This window comes from Cyrtonyx montezumae, unplaced genomic scaffold (genome assembly GCF_038088225.1).
Source record: "Cyrtonyx montezumae isolate F1298 unplaced genomic scaffold, pur_monq_1.0 scaffold_13, whole genome shotgun sequence".
In the NCBI taxonomy this organism is placed as follows: domain Eukaryota; kingdom Metazoa; phylum Chordata; class Aves; order Galliformes; family Odontophoridae; genus Cyrtonyx; species Cyrtonyx montezumae.
In genome coordinates, this window is record NW_027071859.1 from 1,468,883 (window position 1) to 1,494,804 (window position 25,922).

The 25,922-nt window shown below is 47.4% G+C and overlaps 1 protein-coding gene across 3 annotated transcripts in view; it reads right to left on the reverse strand.

Moving 5' to 3' along the window:
* RUNX2 (RUNX family transcription factor 2) overlaps window positions 1-25,922 on the reverse strand; it is a 199,130-nt gene that overhangs the window by 49,509 nt on the left and 123,699 nt on the right. For 2 of the 3 annotated variants that reach the window (XM_065730429.1, XM_065730428.1), the window contains one exon: window positions 10,439-12,868. The exons of the other annotated variant lie outside the window; for it this stretch is intronic. In XM_065730429.1, the coding sequence (XP_065586501.1) occupies window positions 12,390-12,868 (479 nt within the window). In that variant the 3' untranslated portion in view covers window positions 10,439-12,389. Of the gene's footprint in view, window positions 1-10,438; window positions 12,869-25,922 lie in introns of those variants that run through there. 3 annotated transcript variants of the gene reach the window in all.

Below are 25,922 nucleotides of genomic sequence, written 5' to 3' on the forward strand. Positions count from 1 at the left end.
AGATTCAAGCTGCTGGAGTCAAATAATAGAGAGCTATTGAAAGAGAAGCAAACAGCGTGGGGAGGAGGGTGTTTGGGGCAGCAGATCAGCCCAGCTGATAACCTGCAAACTCTCAGAGACAATGGTTATAGGCGACATGCGCAGGAACCAATGATGTATGATCTCCAAAGCCTGTGAGAAAAAGAGAGTTTCAAGTCGAATCTGAGAACTGAAATTCATAATTGGACTCAACAGTAACCATGGATACCAGAAATACTGCTTTTATGGTACATATGGCTGCCCAGGTTGGTAGTGGGTCACCGTCCCTGGAGGTGTTCATGAAACGTGTAGATGTTGTACTGAGGGGGATGGTTTGGTGGGAAATGCTGGTGGTGGGCAGACAGTAGGACCGGGTGATCTTGGAGGTCTTTTCCAACCTTAGTGATTCTGTGATTCTATAATCTTCTCCCTCATTGCTCCCACTTCTCTGCTCTACTTCTGTGTCTCGGATAGTTTAGCAGAATCAGATGCCAGGGTCTGCAGAGGGGCAGAGGGATACAGTGACCAAACCACGGACCAGAGGAGAAGTCTTCCCCCATCTTCTGAGGTGTTCATAACTCTGGAAATCCCAGTTCAACCACATATAGGATTTTGGTCTGGCTGGGGCTCTGCACACAGTGGGATCTCAATGCAGAAGGTAATGCTTGAAACTATCAGCACTGCCACAACCAAATTGTCCACATTGCTTTCAAATCTGTATATCCAGAGGTCAAACTGCTTCATTTTCCTAGGAAACAGAAATTCTTTCTGCAAAAAGAATGTGTTTCCTTCTCACAAAACCAGAGGCAAATCCTGCCTCATCAGCAGCACCTGATCTCTCCGCATCTGTTTTCCTTGCCATGGCACCTCTGCCCTTCCACAAACACACACACACACACACAGGGACATGAGGTGCTCACCCCTCACACTCACACAATACAAAACCCCAAAGCCTGAAGATGTTTTTCAGGGTGCTTCTCCCAGCACTTGGAAGTGAACCAATGACTGAATTTTAAGCTAGGCAAAGTAATGGAATAATAATTACTTTTCCTAAATACACCAGGAATGGAAGGATTCAGAGTGAGATCAGCTCCCCTGTCCCGTAGTTATCCTTACACTTATTTCTGACCATATTTCAGAAGCCATCCTTGACTTAAGGCAGTGTTAAGTCTGGAGACTTCTCACCAATGCCTGTCTAATCACAGCCTTCATTAAGTGCCCATTGTTCCTGGGCACTTGGGAAGAGAACGAGCTTAAAAGAACACCTTCAGAAATGAAGCATTTCTCCTTCTGCATGGCAGCTGAAAACTTCATTTGCCCCCTGTCTCATATTGCCTGCGGGTGTGATTCTGAGTTGCACGTCTTTCTCCTGTGAGGTTCCATCTCTTACTTGCCCTTGTGGCAATGAGACACTAGAGAAATGACTTCTACGTTTCAAAGTCTGAGGTCTGTGGTCATCCTTACCTCCTGACGGAGACTTGCTAATTAAGTATTGGCCTTTTCTCTGCAGGGTGAACATTTTAATGGGTCCTGAGAGGGAGGGGCACTCAGTGGGTTGCTTTACCTTTCACTTACCTTGGTCCACAACGCCAGTGTAGGACTGAACAGTGCTGATGAGTGTAAGGACATGATGACATGGGAGATGCACACCAGGGGAAGGGATCCCAGCTCACAGCAGTTTTATGGGCCAGGAAGGACTTATAATTACAGTACTTTGACAAGGCAGCACCTGAAATGCCAAAAGGCTGATAGTGGCAATAAAGCTGACTGTGGCTTCAGCAAACAGACACTTCTGAAAAGCACGAGCTGGATCTGGCTTTAGCTTTGGTTTTTGACAGGAGGAAAGAGACAACTGCAAGACCTGAACCCCAGACATCAGAAAGCTCTGGAGGAGCTGGACCAGGGCCTGGCTGCAGGATCCTGCCACTTCAGAGGGAAGCTGGGACTTGGGCTTAGGTTGGCCTTAGGAAAGCAACCACTTTTTGCTTTCAAACCCTTTTTCTCAAGCAGCAGTGCTTTACCTTTTCCTGTTTCTGGGTTGTTATGCTGCAGATGACCTGAATTATCTCTCTCTAGTTCTGTTGTCCCAGATGGTGAGCTCTGATACAGACAGGTGTGTCTGTAAGCAGCCAAGCACCCTGGCATGGGGCAAGTGCCCTCAGATGTCCTCACTATTCACACAATTGGAGCAGGGTTTGTCCCTCCACACCGTGCAGGCCTGTATCAGGACAGAAAGCAAGGATAACCAGGTAATGCTGCAGTGTATCAGCATGTTGCCTGTCGGTATTTTCAGCCGCAGAGGAGCTGGCTGAAAGCTTACTCACAGTAAGCAACGTGCCAGGCTTAACGTGACCATCCCCAGAAAAGGATCTCTTACAAGTAAACACAGCATGCAGGAAAAAAAAAAAGAAAAAGAAAAAAAGAAAAAAAAATACTCTGATAAACAGAGTAACTGAAACGTGTTTCTAATTGGAAACTTATGAAAATAGCAACCGAGGGGATCCTCTTTGTCAGGCAGAGACAGAGAGGTTTGAAACAGCACGTCCCAGACCTTCACTTGCTGGCAAGGAGCAGAGTTGCACAAGTCCTCCATAAACATCTTTATCTGCAGTCACCAGCCAGCAATCCTAAACACTGGATGAGCTCTCCCCACCATTTCACAATGCATTGGGTTTTTTTTTCTGCTGGTTTCTAGGAACTGTTTTCAAGGACTGCCATTCCACATGAGAAAAATGTCTGAACGTGAGGCACAGTCCCCTCTTTTTTCTCTTGGTCATTGCCCGAGAATGAGATAGAAATAGGAAAGGTATCACATGTTACTGTGTGCCCTACTTTTCCCTAACACTTTCCATCCAATACCTATAAGCACATTACAACATGAGGGATCTCACTGTGATTTTGAAGATCCGTGCCTGGAGGGCACTGCATGAGGAAATAAGGAAAAGATGATGGAAGGAGTACTGTGAGGAGAGTGAGAGGCACCTTTCTTAATGCCCAGCACGATACCTTATAAAAAGACAATCCTTTTCTCTTCCAGACAAACAGACTAAGGAAAGAAAACAGAGTGGCGAGGAAAGTTGAAAACAGATGGAACAAAGATGCCAGTTTAAATCCCTTGGCTCCTACCCACCATGTTATCAATATCTGTGGCAAGGAAAGAGCCAGGCAAACCTCTCATCCACGGGCACTTCCTTCAGCTGCACAAAACCAAAGGCTGTGGGTACAGCCCCTAGCAATGCTGCTGGTGTTTTGCCCCAAACCTGCGGGCCGTGCAGGTGTGCAGTGATGGAGCAGTGTGGGGACAGATAGGATAGCAGTCCTGAAGTTCAGGTCCCGCTGCCAAACAGGGGGTTACAAAGCAAGACCTCTGAAGATTTCTCATGCTTTTTGGCTCATTCCTCTGTGTTTGCTCTTAACAGAAATCAGCTGTTCCCCTCCTCACTTGTGCAGCATTTGCAGCGTAGACTTCAGCGTCTGGCCTGGTTGTTATTAAAAGATGAGAACATCCTGCATTGTGAGGAGGACACCACTACTGGCAGCGAACACAGAGAGATCCTTCACAGTCAGGTTTCCAGGATCGTTACTTGCTATTTTTTCCCCATTCCTTTTTCTCTCTCGGCAGACAGAGCCACTCGTTTTCTTTCCCATTTCCTGGCATTTCCCAGCCTGCCCTGGGCAGGGATGGCAGGGTGCTCTCCTGGGAGAAGCTACCTGGCAGCATTTGAATGTCACAGCATCATTCTAAGCTGCTAAGGGCTTCTTTTTTGTTTTTTCATCTGCGGAAATGAAGAAGTAAACAAACCAGGGAGGGCTGCCTCGGTGTTTAGGCTTGGACTTTTATTTTTAAAAGTACTCACAAGTTGGAGCCTGGAGATGAAGGGACAGGAAGGGGAGGCCACCAAGTGCCCGCCTCCTCTAGGAATGTGACAAGGTTTTAAGACCTGCGTGTCAAAACCCAGAGATGGGGAGGGGAGTCTTGGAAAAAGCCACAGAGTGCATTTTGGGAGGTTTGGGGTGGATGGTAGAGAGGTGTGGGAACAGGACAGCCCCACAGAATCATGAAATCCTTAGAATCGGAAGGGACCTCCGAGGGCCATCTGATCCAAGCCCCCTGCAATGCATGGGGAAACAACAGCTCCATCAGGTTGCCCAGGGCCTGATCCAGCCTTGCCTTGAAGGTCTCCAGGGATGGATCATCCACCACATCTCTGGGCAACCTGTTCCTGTGCCTCACCACCGTCGATCTCCATCCCCATCCCTGGGAGGTAGCACGGCTGCAAGGACAGAGCCCGTAGGAGCAGATCTGGCAGCAGTGGCCCTGCACAGAGCTCCCTCAGAGCAGGAGACCTCCAGAGACCCCTTCCAGCCAGCGCTACCGTGACCCCTCATCGACGGCACCGACACACGTGGGCTGCGAAATGCTGGCACCCAAATCCACAGGGCTATTAATAGAGAGACTGCAGCTGATCTCTGCTGGCGCAGTCACTCTTGCATTTGGCCTGATGGGGAACCTTAATCACTGGCAAGTTGCTGCAGCACATCAGCTTTCCCTGGGTTGTTTGCGTTTCCCTAAGAGTTGGGACATCCCGAAGCTCCAGCTGCTCATCCCAGTACCGCTGCCAAGGAGCGGCCGAGCGCTCACGGACCGCAGCCCGGCTCCTCTCAGCTCCTCTCCTGCCCCACTGCAAGCACAGAGGAAATCTGTCGAGGCAGCACAGCTTGGCCCTGGCTCCACATTGTTTTTGACCAGATCAGCAGTCTGGAAACTGGGTCAATTTTTCTAAACATGCGGTTTAGAAATGTGCTTTTTCAAAGGACACTATCCAATGGTGTGAGACCAAACATTGGATTTGTAGTAAAAAGAGCTAACTAAGAAGAAGGAGAAAAATCAAAATCAAAGTTTCTATTCACGATGAGCGAGTGCATGGGAGAGCCTGACAAAGTAGGAAAACGGTAAATTCCATGGTTTGTGTTTAGGGAAACTGAGGCATAAAAAAGGCACCCAGAGCTGCTTGGAAAATCACAGATGGAGCTTTAATTTCTCAGCTACACAACCAAAGCTAATTTGTGTTTCCTTTACAAGTTCTCACAAGTGTCATTCTAGGGGGCTGCTTTTTTTCTCTCACCTCAACTGCAATGGCAGTGGGAACACAGGGAGATCAGGGAGTGCTTCAGGCAGATAAGGCAAGGAGCTCCAGATAGGCAAAATCTCGGAGTTAGTATCAATGAGGGAGATCCAAGACCACGTATTATTTGGTTAATACAGCCAACATTAGAAACACAGGTTGCATTTACCCCAAATACCACAGACAGCTACTCTGCACAGAAGTATCAGGGCAGAGCTGTTATGCTTTTAGAGGTTTCAGCTTTGTTTTCTTGGTACCTCATGCCTTTATCTGTAAGTAGGGCTTCCTACTCCTGGGAGTGCCAAGAGATGCATAGAGACCTCCCTCCAGCTATGCATCACAAAAAGACCTGATGCTCCACACATCCCACGCTGATATTGTACCAGGGAAGCTGCAGGGAAATCTACAATTACAGAAGATCACAGTCGGCCCTTTTGAATACCACACATTTAACTTCTCTTTGCTTTGAGCTCATGCTAAAGATTTTCCTTGAAGACACTGAGCAGAAATGCCCGACCTGTGCCCTGAAATGCAACCACCACAGCCAGCTCCATCACCCACCCACAGTTAGAGTTAGCTGATTTGCTCTTGCTTCCACCTGGTCCAACGAACAGTTTTAGAGAATAATGCTCTTATGCTGTGAGCATTTAATCATGTGTTGTGTGCTTGAACTGCACTGTCCCCCCTGCTACATAAATAAGAGATGTAGCATTGGCCATCCGTAGGAGGCTCTAGGGAATGGATTTCACCCCAAAATACTGATTAACTTCATCCTGACCGTGCACAAGGTGACGAGCTGTTTCATGTCAACCCTTACATACATCCTGAGGTTATTTCCTCCTTTCCTTCTGTAACCAGCTTGATGCAGTTTTTATTTGGTGCCAACACGGGGCTTGGTGCTGAGCTGTAACATCAGACCCAGCTCCACCTCTTGCTTCCCCCCAAGAGCTTGTAAAGCCTCACCCCAGAAATCCAGAGTCATTCATCCCTCACAACCCAAAAGCAAGAGATTATTTACTGACACTGAAGGGGAGGGATGATAACCATCATTGCTCCTCATAGGAAGCATCTTTAAGTCTTCTCTCCTAACAGTACTCTGTGTTTGCTCTTCCCTCACCACTCCACGTCTCCACATTGGACCGCCCTTCAGAACGAGCAATGCAGTTCATTTTGTCTCAGAAATGGCTTATTTCTGGTTAAGGCATGACAACGAGAGATACAAAAGGGAAAAGGAACCAAAAGCAATAATGCACAAAGGGAAAGCCTGTGGGAATCACTCTACTGGATCAGAATTATGGTTCAGTTCTTTCAGCCCTTGTGATGACCATGTGAGCAATAGATATACCAGAAAAAAAGAAGTGCCAGAAATCAATAAACAACAGAGGGGTTATTGTAACCCCTCAGTAATCTGCCTATCGAAGAACTTCATCCTGCCAAAGCTCTTTTAAAAAATATATTTCTAGCTGAATATTCATTACCTATTCAGTCACGCCCTTGGTTTTTATCTTAGACAACAACCTGCAGCAGGGAGACCCTACCCTGCATCCTGAAAGCAGTCTGCAATTCAGGCTGGAGAGGACTAGGAGGACTCCAGCCCAACCTCCTGCACCAGCAGCCTCAGCTCTGGGTTGCTCCAGGCTTTATCCAGTTGAATCCCTTAGGCCTCCAAGGATGGAGGTGCCACAGCCTCCCTCCACCTCTGCTCACCAGCTGGACTGTGAGAAATGGTGTCCCTTTATGAGCATGTGGGTTACGTGACTGTGGAAGTGGAAATATAGTGAGCCCCGACTTGGGTTCTGTCTAGCTAAAATGGATTGACCTTTGTAGGCGAGGGCAGCAGAAAGTCCTGGCGCTAATATTACAGCACAAATCCCCTCAAAAATAGTCAGATGGCAGTACACCACACCACACTGCCCCACGACCTGGATAAGCTTCCCTAAAATCAAGACCCAGATTATGGGATGAGATGGAAGCACTTTCAAAATGCCCCAGACATTATCAGTCTTCCAAGAAGTGTGCAGGTCCTCAATAAAGCAAGCAGAGTTCACAGTATCACTATTAGCGATATTCGCGTCTCCTCATTAAACTTCAAGAGTAAAAGGTTTTTTTGAAACGAGCAGAACCTCATTTTTCTGTGCCAGCGTTTCACACGCAGACTCAAGGAACAGCTGGGAAGGAAAACAACTTGCTACCAAACCAAGCACACGACTCCTGCCCTGTCCTCCTGCAGACAGCCCTGGGTGAACTGAACATGCCCTTCATTACCAGCATCTCCTCCTAGCCCTGATGCGTGGCCAAAGGAAGGACAGCCTCCTCCTCCAGCCCCCTCTCTATCCATATATGCCTTTTTCTGATTGGAACTATTGTATCCTCAGGCCACGCAAATCACAAAGTTCTCTGCAACTGCACTCCTCAGGACTGACCAGGAAGAGGTGGGGATAGCGCAACCCCCATCCTGAACACGCACCATAAACCCAAATCCCTCCACCCGGTTTGGAGATCTACCTGAGCTTCAAGCTCTTCTCACAGCCTCATTGCACCAGAATGCCCCTCGCAATGCCAGTTGTTAGGTTTCAGAGTTAACAGCCTAGCAAGATGCACTCTCCTAGGAAACACGTTTGTTGATAGTTTTCACACTCAGGAAGAAAAGCAATGCTTAAGATCAGGTTTAGAAGGTGCCCGTTACCGCCTGCAGACGTGGAAATCTGCTTTTTGTGTTCGGTCAGAAAACTTAAACACTGTAGAAATCGAAGGGGACACAGCTGGAGGGCCAGGACTGGGTCCCACTGCATCCTAACTTTGCCCAACTGCCCCGTCATGAAAGTGAGCTGCACAGCTTAGAGGAGACAGCGGGAGGAAAAGAAGCGGAAAAGACCATTAACAAAAAAAGCCATTTTATTGAAAATGAAATTCAAACTTCAAATTAATATTACAATCATGAGAAAATGCCAAACAATTCAATTTACAGTTGCAACATACAATACAAATAGTCCCTTTGAAGTAAACTGATCCACAATCGTTGTCTGTGGCATAAAGCAGAGTGTGTTTGTACAATATGTGCACGAAAAGCAAACCTCCGGTGACAGCGTTGGAAAAAATAAAAAAATTAAAGCTTGTATTTACACAAAATGCTACAAATATTTTGTTCCGGCAGAAATTCAAGACTGGTAAAGCATATTTAACAGAAAAAAAAAAAAATGGAATGTCACTCATAACCTAAAACAAAAGTTACTGTAGAAGTATGGTTTTGGCTGATATACTTAGAAGTACTGCAATAAAAAAAAAAAAAGCAAAGTTATCTGTAAACATGGAAGTAAACAAACATCTAAAAAGTTCTCAGAAAAAAAAAATGTTAAAATGAAATGCATTATATTTAAAAACAACAAGAAATTTGGGGGTTCGGAGAATTGGGCTCCTTTGATCTCGTACTCATGGCTGGTCCAGGTTTGGTTATTGCTTTTGTTCATGGCTCGCTGGCAGTGGGCAGCAGCAGGCTCCCTGCAGCGCTCAGCATGGCTCTGCTAAGCCCCAAAGTGCACAAGTTCCCCAGCTTGTGATGGCACCTGGGAGCTCCTGTGGGGCCAACACGGCGCTAGGGAGGTGGGAGAAGCACGCTGGGGTCTGTCCCCACCCACTGGCACCGAGCACGTCACCCCCAGGAGAGGGGCAGGAGGATTCGATCCTCCGTTGGGCAGAAGGGCCATCGTGCCTGTTCTGCTGGGAGTTAATCTTTGGTAGGGTAAAGATGGAGGGTAACAAAGGCCATTTTTTGTCTTGACATCGATGGCCAGTGCCAAAGATTGCACTCGTTGAAGGGAAGGGCTGTCGTACCTCTGAGAGAATCCTTTCTGTTGATGCTAAGCACCTTGCAAAATAACCCCGTAAGATAACAGCGTAACACGCGTCTTTTTGGTCGGTTTTCTTTTTTTTTTTTTTTTTTTTTGGTCTGAAATCCTGAATCGAGAGCATTTCCAAGCGAACCTGGAAGTGTTTTCCAAAGGCTTCAATGTGCATTTCTGCATCGGCCCCCTCGGCTGCCGTCTGATGGCGGGAGAGGTTTTCCTGAGGCACCACGAGGTGTGGGGAGCACGGGGTCTCCGGAAAGTCAATGGGCTGGTGCTCCTCCATCCGCAGGTGCTTAGAAAATCCTCTCCTTCCCATCTGTTCAAGCAGGCAGACAGTGCCCACGTGGCAGCAGGAGCCGGGCGCAGGGGTCGGGATGTGCTCCTCAACCAGGTGGAGAAGGCGTTCTGTCCCTATGGGCCCGCCTCAAAAACCGCGGGGACTCGGGCAGAGTGCTGTCGGTTACTGAGCAAAACAGAAGTCTGGTCTGTGCTGGATTTATCCAGAAACAAAAACCAAGTGCTTGAATTTTACAACAAAGTCTTAAAAAAAAAAAAAAAAAAATCTGGGTTGCTGCCTGCAGCCACTCTAACAACATTTCAACACAAAAGCACCCTAAAAATTACTTAATATGCATACAGTAAACCTTAAAAAGCCCTTCTCAGCAATAACAAATAATGTACAAATATAGTACCTTTTATTAAATAGGAAACAGCTTGCACTGGCAGTACATCTTTTTCTCTTGCTTACTAAACAAAAACCAAAACTGAAATGTGTAACCAGACACTGGCTTTTTAAGTGCTGCTGAGACTAACAAACGTATTTTACAGTTACAAATAAATGGACAGTGGTATGCTTCAAGCTACCACAAACCAACAATAAATAGAATCAATTACAGCTTCCATCTTTGAAGGAAAACTATCAGAAAAAAAAAAAGTGTCTTACTTATACTTTAAGCATACTTGGTATACAACCTTTAGAAGGCAAAGACTTTTTTTTTAAGAGCATGTAATCACGCAAATTGGAGGAATGTGCTATGCTAATGATGACTCGTTTTAGTTTAACAGCTTTGCTATCAACTAACAGGGATGGTGTTGGTGTTGTCCTCGTGGCTCTGTGTGGCTATGCCCGCCGTGGATTTATTGCGATAACTGGAGGTAGCCCAAGTGCAGCCAAGGAGCATCGCCATGGCTGGCGGCCCCTGAGGAGGATGCTCAGCTCTGGAATCATTTAGGTTGGTGAAGACCTTAAAGGTCATCCATCCAACCATCGACCTGATCATAGGTTATGGCTGTGCTGAGGGCAGGGGGGGAAGAGAGTGCTGGGTCGCAGCCCTTTTGAAGGTCTAAGCCAACAACAGTCTTGGGCAGCCCCACCAAGCGAGGGGAAAATCAACCCCTGGTTGAGCAAAATGTGTGCACCTCCAATGGGCACTTAGGCAACAGACAGGTTAAATTCATTGTGCCTCTGTCAGTGCACCACGCTGGGGAGCCCAAGGGTGGACTTAAGGTGACTGTGTTCAGCATTGCATCTGAAGAGGGGAGTGTTGCTGAGCTTGTGCTTGTTTCTCTAATGAGGCAAAGTAAACCCAACATCTTTAGGAGTTCAGCATTTAATGCTAGTGCTCAGTGATTCCCGGCTGGGAAGCTTCTATCTCAACTCTGAACCTTTTTATTCCATATAAAAGGTTGAAATTTCAAGGGGAAGAAAAGGTTGTACCAATTCTACCTCATTCCCACTTCTGAGAAACCTAACAATTTGTTAGTTCTATAGTTCATGACTTTGATTTTTCTCTTGGGGGGAAAAAAAACAACAACAACCCACAACAAACTGTCAGAATTCAAATCACGCCGTCAGAATGCTTTAAATACCAATACTTTCAAATTCTGAAGTTCTGAGAAACATCCTGGGAGAGGAGGGTATCAGTGGAAGGGTAGAAAATATTTTATCCTTCCTACCAGTTTTCCAGTGCCTCCGCAACTGCTAATCAAAAAGGCAAGGTTGTGTTGAAGGCAGCCTGACAGCCAATAAAATATTTTAAACACAATACTTCCTTCATAAGTTACAGAAAAAGATCCTACGTCCAACGCCATTTGATGTGGATGCGTTTGGGTTGGTTTCATTCCTTTCATTTTTAAGTCACCTTGTAAAGCGGTTCACACTGGGACTACTTCTCAGAGCTGGGTCAAGTTTTGAGGTTCACACCATTGTAGAAATGTGAAAATTAAAATAAAAATAATAATTAAAAAAAAAGGCCAACAAAGAAACAAAACAAAGTAAAAAAATCCAAACCACTTTTAGAGACCGAAGTCGATATATCATTACATTAAGAAACGTTTAAAGGGTCCAAATGCATTAAATAATTATAAATATTCTTTTAAAGTTATAACGATGATTCATGTTCGCGAACAACCTCAAATTTTACACACTCATAATTTAAAAAAAAATATAAAAAAAGAACGCAGCTGAACACAAAATACTATGCATACCGATTTGGCTTTAGTAATAGATATTGCCATTTCCATATTTTGCATAAGCAATAACGTTTTGTTTTTAAACGTTTTGGTTTTCATTTTTGGTTTTTGGCTGATTGAAGGCAAGACGAATGGATACAAAAGCAAAAAGGAAACCCCGGGGCTGTCTAGCCTAACTTGAAGACTTCTTTAAGTACCCAAAAACTAAGCAAAAAAGGAGCGAACACAGGGAAGTTCCAACTGTTATCTGCAGCAAGGCTCGGCCAGAGTTTTGGGACAGCTATTTCCATCTGAATGTATCATAGTAAATTGGAAGCAACTTGATCTTTGCTTTCCTTCTTATGTGCACCAATACGAGCTAGTTGAATTGCACTAGGTGTGTGAGCAGGGTCCCGTACCTTGTATGTTTGCAACTGTATCTGGAGTTCATGATGAGTTTTTACAAACTGAAAGGGAATGCAGCCTTTGCCTTGCGTCACCGTGTCTGTCCTGATAGCTGGGGAGTCCGTTCTCTCCTCACTCGCAAAAGAACTCGCTATTTATTACAATGCTTGTGACAAGAAGTAAAAAATAAAAGGTGGGGGTGAGTTTTGTTGTGTGTGTACGGAAAGTACAGTTTAAATATCAAAGAAGGTAAAACGGTTCCAAGAAAAAAAAAAAACAAAAAGCAAAAAACAGCTTTGATCCACTTTGATCCACATAATCTGAAACATGGGTGGCGGTGTGTTGGTAACTCTTGTGTTATTTATGGCCATTATCATCCCATCTACACAGTTGCAAACGTTGGTAAAATCTATTCATTTATAATTTTTTTTGTTTGTTTTTTAGGAAAAAAAAAAAAAGGTAAAGGAAAAGCCAGGCACTTTGTAGTTTTTGTCGAACCGTTTGGGTTTTTGGCTCGCGGAGGTCGGGCCGGGCAGAAGCGATCTCAGTACGGCCTCCAAACGGACTCATCCATTCTGCCACTAGAATTCAAAACGGTTGGGGAGCTGCTGTGGCTGCCATCCGCCTCCACACCGTCACTCTGGTTGGGCAAGTTTGGGTTTAGCAGCGTGCTGCCGTTGGACGTGGTGGTGCACGGAGGAAGCATCCTGGAAGGGGAGCGGTCCCCTCCCGGCACCATGGGGAACTGGTACGATCCCGACGAAGTGCCATAGTAGAGATATGGAGTGCTGCTGGTCTGGAAAGGTCCACTTTGGTTTTGGGAGGAGCCGGGGTAGGGCGGTGGCAGGTAGGTGTGGTAGTGAGTGGTTGCGGACATACCCAGTGACATGCCTGAGGTGACGGGCGGTGTATAGGTAAAGGTGGCTGGATAGTGCATTCGTGGGTTGGAGAAGCGGCTCTCAGTGAGGGATGAAATGCTTGTGAACTGCCTGGGATCTGAAAATGGGCCCAGCTCGGAAGCACCTAAAAAATTATAACAAAAGATGGGGGAAAACAATTCCGTAAATACCATTTTTTGTACCAAGTGATGATAGAATTTTTTTTTTTTTTTAAAGATAACCCACTTTTCTTCTGGCCCCCAAAAGAACAGCAGACCATACCCAATAACACATTGCAAGGAACAGAGTCATACACCTCTCTTCTACATGCGCCAGGCCAGATTCGTCCCTGGTCTGACTCCACCGATGTCAATGGAGGAGTGGCATTGCCAACTCAAAGTGTGCCAAGGTCACAAGTCAATCCCCCCACCCCCCAAAAAGAAAAAACCATCTCAAAAATCAAGATCGGAAGAGGGCCAAAAATATAAATGCAGATTCGTGTTCGATTTGCTTTCTGCTTTCTGAGCTTTGAGGGCGCGCTTGGGTGACGTGCATCCAGCTCTTCACCGTGGCCTCGATGGAAATGAAAGCTGGGATTCCACCTCAGCACACTGCCCTAAAGTCACCTATGTAGGTGAGGATGCTCAGATGCTACGGCTGGGAAACAGTTATCTGCTGCATCTGGGGGACTTCAAACTGGGCCGGGCTGCTAGAATGATAGCAGAGATGCACATTTGCCTTTTCACTGCCATCCATGGAAAATTACAAGCCCAACACTGACTCTGCTACTGAAAGAAGCTGTTTTCCTATGAAGCCCGTGCAGTCTGCTTGAAAAAAGACCACACAGTTTAGGGCTACTGAATGGTAACGCTGTGAATCTGATTCTAACGCGAAACAGGGATGGGTAAACTCATTCTGCCTAATTCTGAATCCCACATCAAACGCCCGGAGTTTTGGAGCAGAACTGGGAAGCAAATGTTAGCAGCTTGGTGATCTGCTCGGGAGACCGCAGCGTGGACAGGAGGGAAAAGGGATGGTGGGAGATTGTCCTGACCGTCAGAGAAGAGGGGAAACAAAAAGGTTGTAAGGAAAGGGACAAAAGGGAACAGAAAAAGCCCAGAGGTATCAGCTTCAGCCAGTACACGGCAGGCAGTACGTGCGTGTGAGTGAGGGAGAGATGGAAAGAGAGGGGTGTAAAAAGAGAGGAAAAAAGTCACAGAATCAAACTGTTTCTCTCCACAGACACACCTACTGCTCTCCAATACTCGAGACCCAAGGGCTCACCCACCTCCTGCCGAACTGCCAATCTGATTTACTCAAAAGGAAAATGTGGGGTCTCCTAGGTGCCAAACTGATGAGCTGAACACCAAAACCCCCACGCAGCCTCTGTAGGAAAGCAGCAGAGCTCTTCCTTGTGGACACGAGGGGGAGTGGACCCGCAGGCACCATGCAGCCAAAGACTCAGGAACCCTGCCATCTCGTGTGGTGCACTTGAGATTTAAACCACCCTTCTCCCCTGCTCTCCCATCCCTTTTAGCCTATGCCTGCAGTTCAGTATCCTACCAGACAATGCCCCAGTGGCAGAGGGGAAAGCTCTGACAGAGCATGGATTCAGGCTGAGGACCAGAGTGTGACCCACTGAGATGGCAACCTGGGGGCCACAAGGTGCCAGGCGGGTCTTACACGGGCAGTAAAGGCCCAGTCCTCAGTCTGATGACAACGTGATTACTATTATCTTTATCTGGAAGCGAATCAGTGACCTACGGGTGCATGGGTCGGCCTCCATCATCACCCACAACAGTGTGGAATGTAATATAACTTGTACCTTCCCAGCAAACACTCTGCAGCTTGATGCAACTGCTCTCATTCCCAACTGCAAACAATACCCAGAGGCGATACCACCCAGATTCAAAGCTGTAATTTTGGAACTCAATCCTGTATATTGTGAACAGGTCTGATATGTATCTGGAAATATAAGGGTAGAACATAATTTCCCCAGCTGCTCAGAATACCGAGTTTCAATCTGCTACTGCTTACACTCTTTTTTTTTTCCTTCTTTTTAATTGTTATTGCAACTCTCCCAACATGAACAGAGTTGCTTTTATTTTACCCTGATAGAAGCTAAACAAGACTTCTACAATCAAAGGAGAAGTGGTATGAGTGCAAGGGTGTAGAGGAGCATTGGCATTTTTTGTTTCTTTGCAACTGATATCTGTACGTGTGTACATTTATAACAATAATGGGCTGCCCAGGGAGGTGGTGGGGTCACTGTCCCTGTGGGTGTCCAAGAAATGTGTAGATGTTGCACTGAGGGATGTGGTTTGGTGGGAGCTATTGGTGGTGGGTGCACGGTTGGACTGGATGACCTTGGAGGTCTTTTCCAACCTCGTTGAGATTGCGTGAATCTATGTTTATCCATGCAGTTTTACATATTAAAAGCCAATCTCCTTTTCAGGTCTAGTCCCAAATATTGTCTGGATGAATGCACGTCCTGTACAACCAGATCTGTGTGCATCACACTTAGGTATTTCTAGTGCAGACCTCCTTATGCACCCTAGCAAATTCACATTGGTTTTACTGCTGATGGTAAAGCACAATCTTATTTACCCAAAGGCCACATAACCATAACGCTTCCTTACCTCCCTTGTGGTGTCTGCACCACTCCCTCACACTCCCACCTCTGACCTTCCTTCTGCCCAAATGCCTTTTGCTATCTCCCTAATTTCCTGCAATAGGTTTTGTTCCTTTTTCAGCCTTCTGCACCCCCACTGTGTAAAGACATCTTTTGGAGCAGGAGGAGTTTTTTATGGTGTCTATCCTAAAACCTCTTTTTAAGTGACCCTGGAACCTTCTTAGAAAGAAACCCCTAAAAGAGAGCTTCTCGCTGTCCTCACTGCTATGTGCTCCCCCTGATGCTCTATCACCCTCCTTCTCCTCCCTCTGCTACCTCCTTCTCTCGTGTTAGGGCTGACTTTGGTTCTGACTTGCAAACCCCAGCTGCATATTCACTCAGGTATGGTTAGCTCTTTGCTGCACTGGGAACATAAGCAGCTTTTTGGGTATGGCACCACTATGGTATATCTACTTGCACACAAGCAGCAGCGCTGATTGGCAATAGAGCAACATGACAGTGCAAGCAAATAATTTATGTATTCCTCTCCCCAGCAGGATTAAAGATTTATGTTAATTTTTCCACTGTCAGAGCAAGAACATAATTTGCATCTGTGAATTCCCACTCTCGTGATAGCTTATAATAAATGGGTGAAGCATAGATCCTCCGCCCTGCACCGTGGCCACAACACTGTGAAGCCACGTTCTGCACTGAGCATTGCCTTTCCTCCATGCTGCCACGAGGAGAAATGCAGCGACGAGCGTGGGGACAGATCTTCTTGCCCCTGTATCATCTGATCCATTCACAGCGTTCGCCAGCACCAAACCGGACCAGATCTTTTCCAAACAAAACCTTTATGTCAGAGGGAGCCCAGGATGAAGTGCTTTCACATCTCCAAGGCAGATTCCTCCCTAGGGTAACCTGGGTTGCACGTTTTCTGAGAGACATGGGCTTAGGGCAGAAGCGTGGTTAACACTAACGTGCCAATATGCAGAGCAAGATACTGGGTTGGAGAATACTTTGCCAGCGTGTTTCAGATTTACAATGAAAACAATTAAAATTCCATGTGGTTTCACTTATTTTGATGCAGAAGCCTCATTAAAAGCCCTCGCCTTGGGAATTTGCCAGCAGCCGACTGGAATGGCTTTGGGTTTGCATTTAAAATCCAGTGTTACCTGCTGCAGCTTTGCAGCTCCTCTGCTTGGAGCAGCCGGCACGTCACGGTCACTTCTCCTGTTCAGGTTACAGGTGCCTGCCAGTGCCCGTCCCCCTCCGTCTCCCAACGAATAAGTCGTGCTTGTGGTCGGCAGAAAACAAGGCAACAAATTTCTGCCAGGTTTACAGCGCTTTGACCGATCGCTTCCAATTATTAAAGTTCATAATGAAGTGCAGATGGATTAACTCCTTGTTGGCACAGCAAGCTGCTGCTGACTTGAAAGAGCCATAGGATGACTCCATAACGCGCGTGTACTGCACTCAGCTTTGTCAGTTCTGCCATCTGCTTTGTTTCCTAATGCTATAAAGGCGGTGTTAAAAGCAGAAGGACCCCCTGGCTCACTGCGTATGTCTGACAGGGAAATGTCTATCCCAGCGGGTCGATGAGGTGCAAGAAAACTGAGTGCTGTGGTACTGAAAGTCACTGAAGAGACTGCCAATGCAACTCCGTGTAGCTAAATATGTGTACCAGTAGCATCTACATCCGTGAATGGTGAGTGCAGCCTGGACTGCCTACAGCTGCTCGTCCCACCTCGCTGAGACACTTCACACGAGGAGTCAGCTTTCAGCCTCATGCAGCCTTGCCAGACGCTCCATGTTCTGGCTCATTGTCCATGCTGGGCGTCTGGCTTGGGCAAAACTGTGATTTATGCATTTAGTTGTTTTTCAAATTTCAGCTGAAACTCTTCTGCTGGGAAAAAAAAAATATATTGTTTTGCTAATCTTACACTCTGAGCAGTCTTCTTTTGAAAGGCTGTACCAGTTCCACGCTTTGAAGTAAGGACTCGAACTTTGGAATAGGAGTGGCTTTTGTGTGAGAGATGCTGCCGTGCAAACGCAGCCAAATATGAACAAACCATAAACACCCTAAAAACAGGCAGAAGAGTCTGTGCCCCTACGCAGACACTTGTCTGCAGGCTGGGATGAAGTTCAGGAGTCATGAGTCTTGTTTTCAGCACAGATAACGAGCACCAGTGTCCCAATGGGACATCCTCTCCTCTATCCCCATCAAGTTCCAGTTGGAGAGAGCCACAGCCCCAGGGGTGCAGGGTGGTATGGCACAGAGCAGTTTGGGAAGGTGCTGCTCTGCAAGGTTTGCTTTTGTTAAGACTTCTGAGAAGCCATAAAGCCAGAGACAAACCAAAGCACATTGCTAAGGTTACTGTGTGCAGGAGGAAGTCTGGAAACAGCACTGCAGATACTTCTGTGCATGTGTCATGGTACAGGGGAGCACAGACCTCTGGACACACACCTATCAGAGCTGTGTAACAAAAACATGGCCTATTTATCTCCCAAACCAACAAAGAGGGAGCAGTGAGTGACAGCACACCTCAGAGCCAGTCTCAGTGCTCTTTTTAAAGCAAGCTCTTTCATTCTCGGGAACATTACACTGCAATGAACTGTACACGCAAGTACAGCAATATTACAGCAAAGCCCATCAAGAAATTAAGAATTCCTCCTGCAGTGAAAAATGTAGTGCTCTGCAATAAGCAAGGCCTGGGGAAATGCGAAGAACAAGAAAACAGAATACTGAAGAGCCACTCATTAAGTTCACACTGTCCATCCCGTGCACTGAATGAGACAGGAATCCCGTGGGAAAAGAACCATGTGATCCCTTAATTAAAATCTGTAATCCAACACATAAGCAGAACGAGGCTGATTTCATGTTGTGCAGACAACACTGCCGTTTCCCAATTTCTGAGCACTTGGCTTCAGCCTCCAGAACCCTCTGAGCCACATTTGCATGGTGCTGGTTTTGTTGTGCTTTCCCCAGGTATCCTCCTGCAGCACTGTGGGAGGTTTCCTTTGCTCTGCATTGTGTGACATTCTCATCCCTTCCCTCTACACATCAGCATTTAGTGAAGGCACGACGGTGCTCCCGGCTCCTTCCAGGCAAGTCTTCACTCAGTCACAGAACTGTAGGGGTTGGAAGGGACCTCTGAGATCATCCAGTCCAAACGCCCTGCCAAAGCAGCTCCCAAGTCCAGGTTGCACAGCTAAGTTCCGAAGGCTCAGCACCATCCCCACAGCACCCAGTGCTACCCACCCCATAGGCTCTTGGGTTGGCTCTGCAAGCTTTTTTGGTGGGTTTTCAAATGCCCTTTCTCTCTTAAAAAAAATACTAATAAAATAAAGAGGGGAAAACCAAGTTTCATCCATTTTTTCCCCCATTTTTTCCACCTTGCAGCAGCCAGCAGGTCCCCCTGCAAACAATAGCAGCAGGAGAGGTGTGAACTGCCCCCCCCCTCTTTTCCTTCACCTCAACAAGGTGTTAACTTCAAGGCCTAGCTGGGACCACTTAAACCACAGATTATTAAGCACAGCAGCCTCACAAAAGCTGGGGAGGGGGGAATGCTTTAACCCCTTCAGAGCCTCACACCGTGTGCACGAGGACCCAGCTCTGGAGCATCTCCTCTGGCCATCCCTCCACACCTGCAGCACGTTGCTGCCTTCTGCAATGTGGGCAGTGGGGCTCTGGCACCAAAAATCCCACCAATTAATTCACAGATAGATGTTTCCAGTGAATTTACGGCACAGCACCTCAGACCTTTGGCTGGGAGAAACACCCCATAAATAACATAATTATCAGCAACCATGAAAGTGGCATGCATGCAACAGAAGGGGAATTTTTCCCAGACAGAACTGTTGCATTGCTTAACAGCACAGTGGGTTTCTGTGCTGTGCCAGCCTGGGCTCCAGCACGCGAGCTGGGCTGGGCTGGATGCACTCTGCTGGAAGGAGGTGATGCCCTTCAGGCACCCAGCTCTGTCTGCCTGCACCTCAACAGGCAGCTCGACACGAACGGCTAGAAATGGTGGGTATGGTGGGTATAGAGCCCATCCGTGTTGGGAACAGCAGGGAAACAGCCCAAGTCGGCACCGCCTCATCTGTAGACACTGCCACATGTGAAGCTTCCCTTGTACAGGAATCACAAACCTTTCTACAGAGAACCACAAGGGGGGGGACAAAGAGACACACTGTGGAAACGCACCCTTGGTCGTGGTGTGGGCTGTGCCTGGTGGGCGCCCGCTGGGACGGCACGGTGTGGAGCTGCCACACTCCATGGCCGCCCCTCAGCACCGTCAGCCTTGGGTTGTCTTCAGGTATAAAGGAATTGGTGGCATTGGTGAAAAGAAAGGAAACTGGGGAGCTCCTGCTCACCTAAAATCTCAGGGCCATCGATGGCCAGCTCTGCAGCATGGCACGAACATGCATGCGGGCGCGTGTCATTCACCATTCAGCTCTCTACCACCCGGATTTCAGCCGCTACTGGCTTTTGCAAGGCCCAAACCAGATGCATCAGAAGGAACATTTGAGGCTTTTCTTGGATAGCAACCTAAGCGGAGCTGTATACATCAAGGGAGTGAAACCACAGGGCTGAGGCCCGTGGTGAACGCACAGCAAAGGAGAACATCAGTGAGAATCCCGTACAAACCCAGCGAATGGGAAGATAATGTACATCGGGGCTAGCAGTCTACTTTATTACTTTCTATTTTGTTCTATTTTTCCTTTAGAAAAATGTGCCTTAACTCTCCAGTATAAATATTTGTTTCCAACGTTGTCATGAATTGTACTTTTCCACTGCATGCTAGCAACTCAGAAATACCATCGGATCCTTGAGCAGTCGCGAGGAAGCGGAGCTGTGCAGGGGCGGGCAGCGGGGAGGGAAGCCCTTGGCACTTCTCTGTACTCTCACCCTTTAAGCCCCTCTTTTCCCTCCCTATCCCAAATTTCGTTTCGCGTCCCATTCAGATAAAACGAGTCCCTTCCCAAAGACGAAAGACGGAGGATTTCTTGCTGGTTCTTGATTAAGAGCTTTTAAGAGTCCGGGAAGGAAGATATTCTTTGAAACTGGATCTACTGTAGGATGGGAGCCAGCACACAGGACACCGTGTCTTTCAGAAAGGGCCACACACAGTGCCACTCCAGTCATATGACTTCTCTGTCACATCCTGAAGCCATTTCCAGCTCGTGTGCGAGTTTGTACTCCCATTTAGAAGAGGATGGGATATATTGGGAACACACATATGGAAACACTTTCAGGGAATCAGTTTCCATGAAATCCATAATGAGCCAAGTGGCTTCAGATGTGGCAGCATGCCTCAGATTAGCCAAAAAAAAAAAAGAGAGACAGAGAATGAAAGGAGGAGGACAAACCTACCCTTTCAGCCCTTCTTTCAGTCGTGAGGAAGGAAAGAAAAAATAAAAATAAAATGAAAAACCACTAATGACTTATGGCTACCAAAACAGGGAGCCACAAAAAATACAAATACTGTGCGCGCTTCTCCCTGCCCTGACCAGTGGCACTGCCATTGGTGGCCCCGTGGCTCCCCAAATCCTCAAATCCCCAGATCCCCAAATCCTCAAATCCCCACATCCCCAGATCCCCAAATCCCTGCTGGCTCCGGGCGCCAAGCTTGTGCCGGGACCGTGTGCGATGGTGCGTGGGGCAGGGAGGGGCCTGCCCTTTGATAGCATGTGTGAGTAATTAAGAGCATTTCCAAAGCTGCAGCTCGGTGATAAGCTGTTGGTTAAGCACATCTCCCGAGAAGGGCTGCGTTCAGGAGGGACGTCCTCCAGTGCGGGGCGGGTCTGATTGAAATGGGGAATTTATAGCTGGGGTGATGAGCTGGGTGCCAGGCTGGGCGGTGCGTTGCCCATATGGGATATGGGATGCAGACAGTGCCCTCAGTGATGGCTGCTGGCAATTGGGCCCAAATGGGATGGAGCAGCCACTTCAGCTGAGCTAGCGGGACGCTGGGGTCATTTCTGGATGTCCGAGGAAGTGGGAAGCACAGGGAATGAGCACGGAGCAAGTGGCAGCAGTTCAACCAGCAATCGCACAGACGCTACGTGCATCCCTACGGCAGCTAGCAGCGTTTCGGTCACGAGAAAATAGCCCGGAATCTGTCCGTTAACGGGGGCCGTATCCTACAAACCCTACTTTTCCTTCCAAACAAATGACTCCACAAATAGCCCCTCCTGTTTTCAATAGGGTTATTTGCGGGAGGAGGGACCACCCAACACGAGAGCATCGGGTCCTCACGCCGGTGCGCGCGGAGACGCTCCCGGGCGGGCTCGGCACACACAGTGCCCGCAGCCTGCAGCCTCCCCTCGCCGCTGCCCGCTCCCGCGTGCTATTAATACAATGCCCTCCTCCGTTCCGCCCGCAGCAGCGGCTCTGCCATTTGTTGCTCCGGCGGTTCTTTCCACTGCAGCTCGGCGCAGTCAACTAACTCGAAACTTCTGCATCAGGGAGAAGGTCTCTTTGAAAGTTTTGCTTGGCTTTGCTTTCAAAGCGCTGCCTGTATATTTTAGAATATGTAGAATTTTCCTTTGATTCAGACCTCTCTCTTAACAATAGACAAGAGAAGATTTCTCTGCTGAGCGACTTAAACAAAAACAAACATATTTTGGTTACTCAGGCCTTGTTCTCAAAATGCTTTTTTTCTTTTTTTTTTTTTCATGAGAAAAAAATCGAACCCTACAAATCGTTACGTTCCTCCAAAAAGAAAAAAAAAACCCAACAAACCCAAACCCTACAACTCGTGGACATAGATAGGCTGCTTTTTTTCCCTTCCAACATGAACTGAATATTGTGCACAGAGGAAGAAAAGCTGTTTCCCCAGCCCCCAGACATTGACATAAGACGAAACCTCTTCATCTAAACACGCTGTCCTCCAAAACAGCCCTTTTTTTTCCTCCTCAGCTGTCAGCCCTGCCCACCCCCAGGGCAGTCCCCCTCCCCCGGGATGCTCTGTGTCTCCAGGGGCTGAGCAGACAGCCTCACTGCGGGCCAGCACCCAGGGGCTGTGCTGCCTTGTGAGCAGGAGCTGTGCCCATGCCACGAGAGCAGCTGCACTGATGCTGAACAGAGCTTAACTCGCTGAGATCCTCTGGGTACTGCAGAAATCAGAGGGAGACACCAGGCGAGCACCGCTGCCTTGGGGTGCGAGTTTTAGCCCTGGGTAAAATATGCTGCTGGAGTGAAAGCCACGGAAAATAAATTGCCCAGTGAAGGTGAGAGGTTTTTTTCTTCCAGCACAGGGACTGGTGGGAATACATTTACCCTAAATACCACACAAGATTAAGCCTTGATAGAGCTCTTACATACATCAGAGTGACTCCGACCCACCAAAGGAACTCAGGGAGCCTATGCAAAGGAGACCCGAGGTGCTGTGCCCAGTGCTGAACACCTCTGTGTATCAAGGCTAGAGGCACTGCATTCCCTCTTCTATTCAGCAATGCATCGCTTCATATGATCTTCGAACACATTTCGTAAAGCCAATGTAAAACCCTCTGTGCATTTTTCCATTTACTCCAGACCCGACCCAGGATCCTTGCTAAGTTTAGGCAAGCTCCTGCAAGCTAAGGCTCTGTCCATCCCAAGCTCATCCGCACAGCATTTCCATTCATAAGTTGGGCTGAAGCTTCAACCAGCCCAACTTTGAATGCTTCTAAATACACGCTTTTTCTCCAGGGTGTGAAGTCTGAATATGGTTTTTATCCTCCCAGGAAACGGGTGACGAGAAGGAGAAACAGCCTTTGGTCAGTAACAGCTCGCACTGCAAACACGCTCTGGGCTGTTTGCTGTACGGCACCTTCCGCTGTGCCACGAGCAGCTCAAATCACTATTGATGTCTGAACTTCAAATCAACGTAACCACGTCTCAGATAAACCACAGTAACAGCCCACGTGTGGGCTGAGCTCGTGGCGAACGTGAGATACTGCACTTCTGTAAGAGAGGACTCGTGTAGCTCAGGGCCTTCAGCGTGCCATGGGCTGGAAGCTCCCGCTGCTACCAACGTGCAACTCGTGCACGGCCCGCAGTTAAGTCAGGATAACTTGACTAGTCTCCAAATCTGCTTTATTTTGCAGTCTCGGGTGACTTCTAATCAGGTTGGTAAGAAAGAAATATACCGTGCAGATATTGCTCAAGATAATTACACAGTGTGGGGGCGGGGAAAAACAGATTTATAGAAGTTAATCAAGCCCACTTCCTCGTGAACGCTGTTAAAAGGACAAACGTGCTACACTGTTTTCTAACTCCTTGCACTGATGTGTTTTGTGGCCTTAGGCACATCCCTGGACTTTCCTCACTAGGTTTCATTGGTTGTAAGGTGGACATTTGGCCACGTCACACAGGTGAGTGACGCAGCTTGGAAAACACCATGAGATCTTTTGTTGGATCTTTTGTTGGATCTTTTGTTGTTTTGAGGGCACAAAGATTAAAGGTAAAACCTTCAAGATGTATTTTTGACCAGCTCTTCACCTGAGACATGCAGAGAGGTCAGAGTGAAGAGAACTTGGCTTCAAATAAACTTCCGCATGCAGTTCTGATAGATGAAATAAAAAGGAGGGGTACAAAGCCTGCACTACCATCTTCAGTTGCCTTCATCTGCTCCAGAAAGCAGCAGCTAGAGCTGCCTGCAGCTCTCTGTCCCTCGGCTCAGCCGCAGAGTAGAGCTGTGAGAGGCAGAGGCTGAGACCCAGGCATGAGGCTGCAGCTCAATGACAGCTGGAAGGGGTTCCTACGTGGGCACGGAGCCTTCAGAACAGCTCCAAACCAGCCTGGCCCACCTACGTCGGGCAGGCCAAACTAGGAACTGGTTGGGTTTGGACGAGCCTTCGACCCAGCTTCCTATCTAATTTGGGAATCTAATATGATCAGGCTCCTAATTAGGTGGTACTTAGATCCCCACCTCTGCTCTCCTTTTCACTCATAAAAAGAAATCACGGAATGACTTTTAGCAGGAACCAGAACGAAAACAAAAACAGACAAAAAATCCCTTTAAAGAGAGATATTTGAGAGAGGAAGAGGGAAGAAAGGGGAAGAGAGGTGCTTTTTTCCCATTGCCAGGATTCCTCTGTGGCTCCTCCGGACCTGCCAGTATCCACATCACAGCTCCCGGGGACTGTGCAAGACGCTTCTTCCAATGAGCCATTTCATCTTGGGCTGATGCTGAATGGCTTTTGGGTCAGCAGCCCTCCTGGCATTTCTGAGGCACTCGCTTCCTTCCCTATTTGGGAAACCAGTCACCTTTTGGCGAAGGTCTCATTTTCAGTCCTCAGTCCCTCGTTCAGATCCCAGATTTCTCTATCGGTGATTACGTAAGTCTTTATGCTTTTTCACGCTGAGGTCTCTACTAGTTCCCTTTGTCAGTGCTGACCATCCCTATGCAGCCCTAGATCTATTCATCAGCCAGAAACCATCCTGCATCGATGGCTCCCACTTTATGGCTGGCAGTCTAGGTTAACAGCCCAAGGATATCTGAATGTACTCATAAATTCCTACGATGTCTGAAGCTTATTTTTTTAATGTATTCCTGTATAATGCTCATTTTGACCTCCTCTGTTTTTAAGTTTATTTTCTAACTGTATCAAAGTTATCTATTTCAACCTTAATGAAGTTCTCTGGCTGGGATTCTTCCTTCTTCAGGACAGAGTTTAATTTTAATTTTGAGTGGCTGCAATATGCAAAACTAGCTGGCTGCACTTAACAGGAATGGCCAACAGATGTTTGATCCTTTCTTTGCATAGAGGAGCGCAGATCATATAACCTCACGTGATCTATACCAGGCCATACAGACACTACAGACCAACAGGAGATAGAGCAGTTTATACAGGAACTCCTTTGGGGTTATTCCCACCTACTGAAGTGTAAGAAAATTCACAGAGATCTATCAGCAGTGATGGACCCAGATATAAACCTCCAGCTTTGGAACCCCGTGCAACTGGGGTGTGTATATATTCTGGCTTTGCTTTCTGTGCAGTCTGAGCTACCACTTTTGACCACTCAGCATAGTTTGAGCCTGGTAGGGCTGGTCTGCTTTCCCAATGACAATGCTGTCCAACACTGCTCACCTCTCACTGCAGGCTACAACAAACAATTTTGGTCTTTTCATGCTGGCCCTGAAGAGCTATCTCTTTATCTTCCTTATAACCACACCCTTATATTCCCTTCTGACTGAAGCTTGCTCAAACTCAGCTCCAGTGAAGCTGCCACCATGCAGAGCAGCTGTTGCTGGCTCAATTCATGGTTCCTCAATTCCCTCTTGTATTCTGTTGTACAATGGGCAGCAGTGATTCCAGCCAAGACCCATTACCTCCATCACTGCAGCACAGCACTGGAAGTAGCCAAACTATGGTACGTGAGATCAGAACATCAGGCAAGAGAGTAAGACCTTGCCAAGGGGAATGACAGGGAGTTCCAGTTCCCGTAGCCCCCCTGTAACCCCACATTCATCCTTCAACAACACACAGCATAATTTCAGAGCAGAATTAAATACAGGCACCCAACATCTAAAACTGATGCAGTTCCTACTTTGTCCTACACCTGTGCTGCCCTCCAAGCAAGCCCGTTGCTCAATGC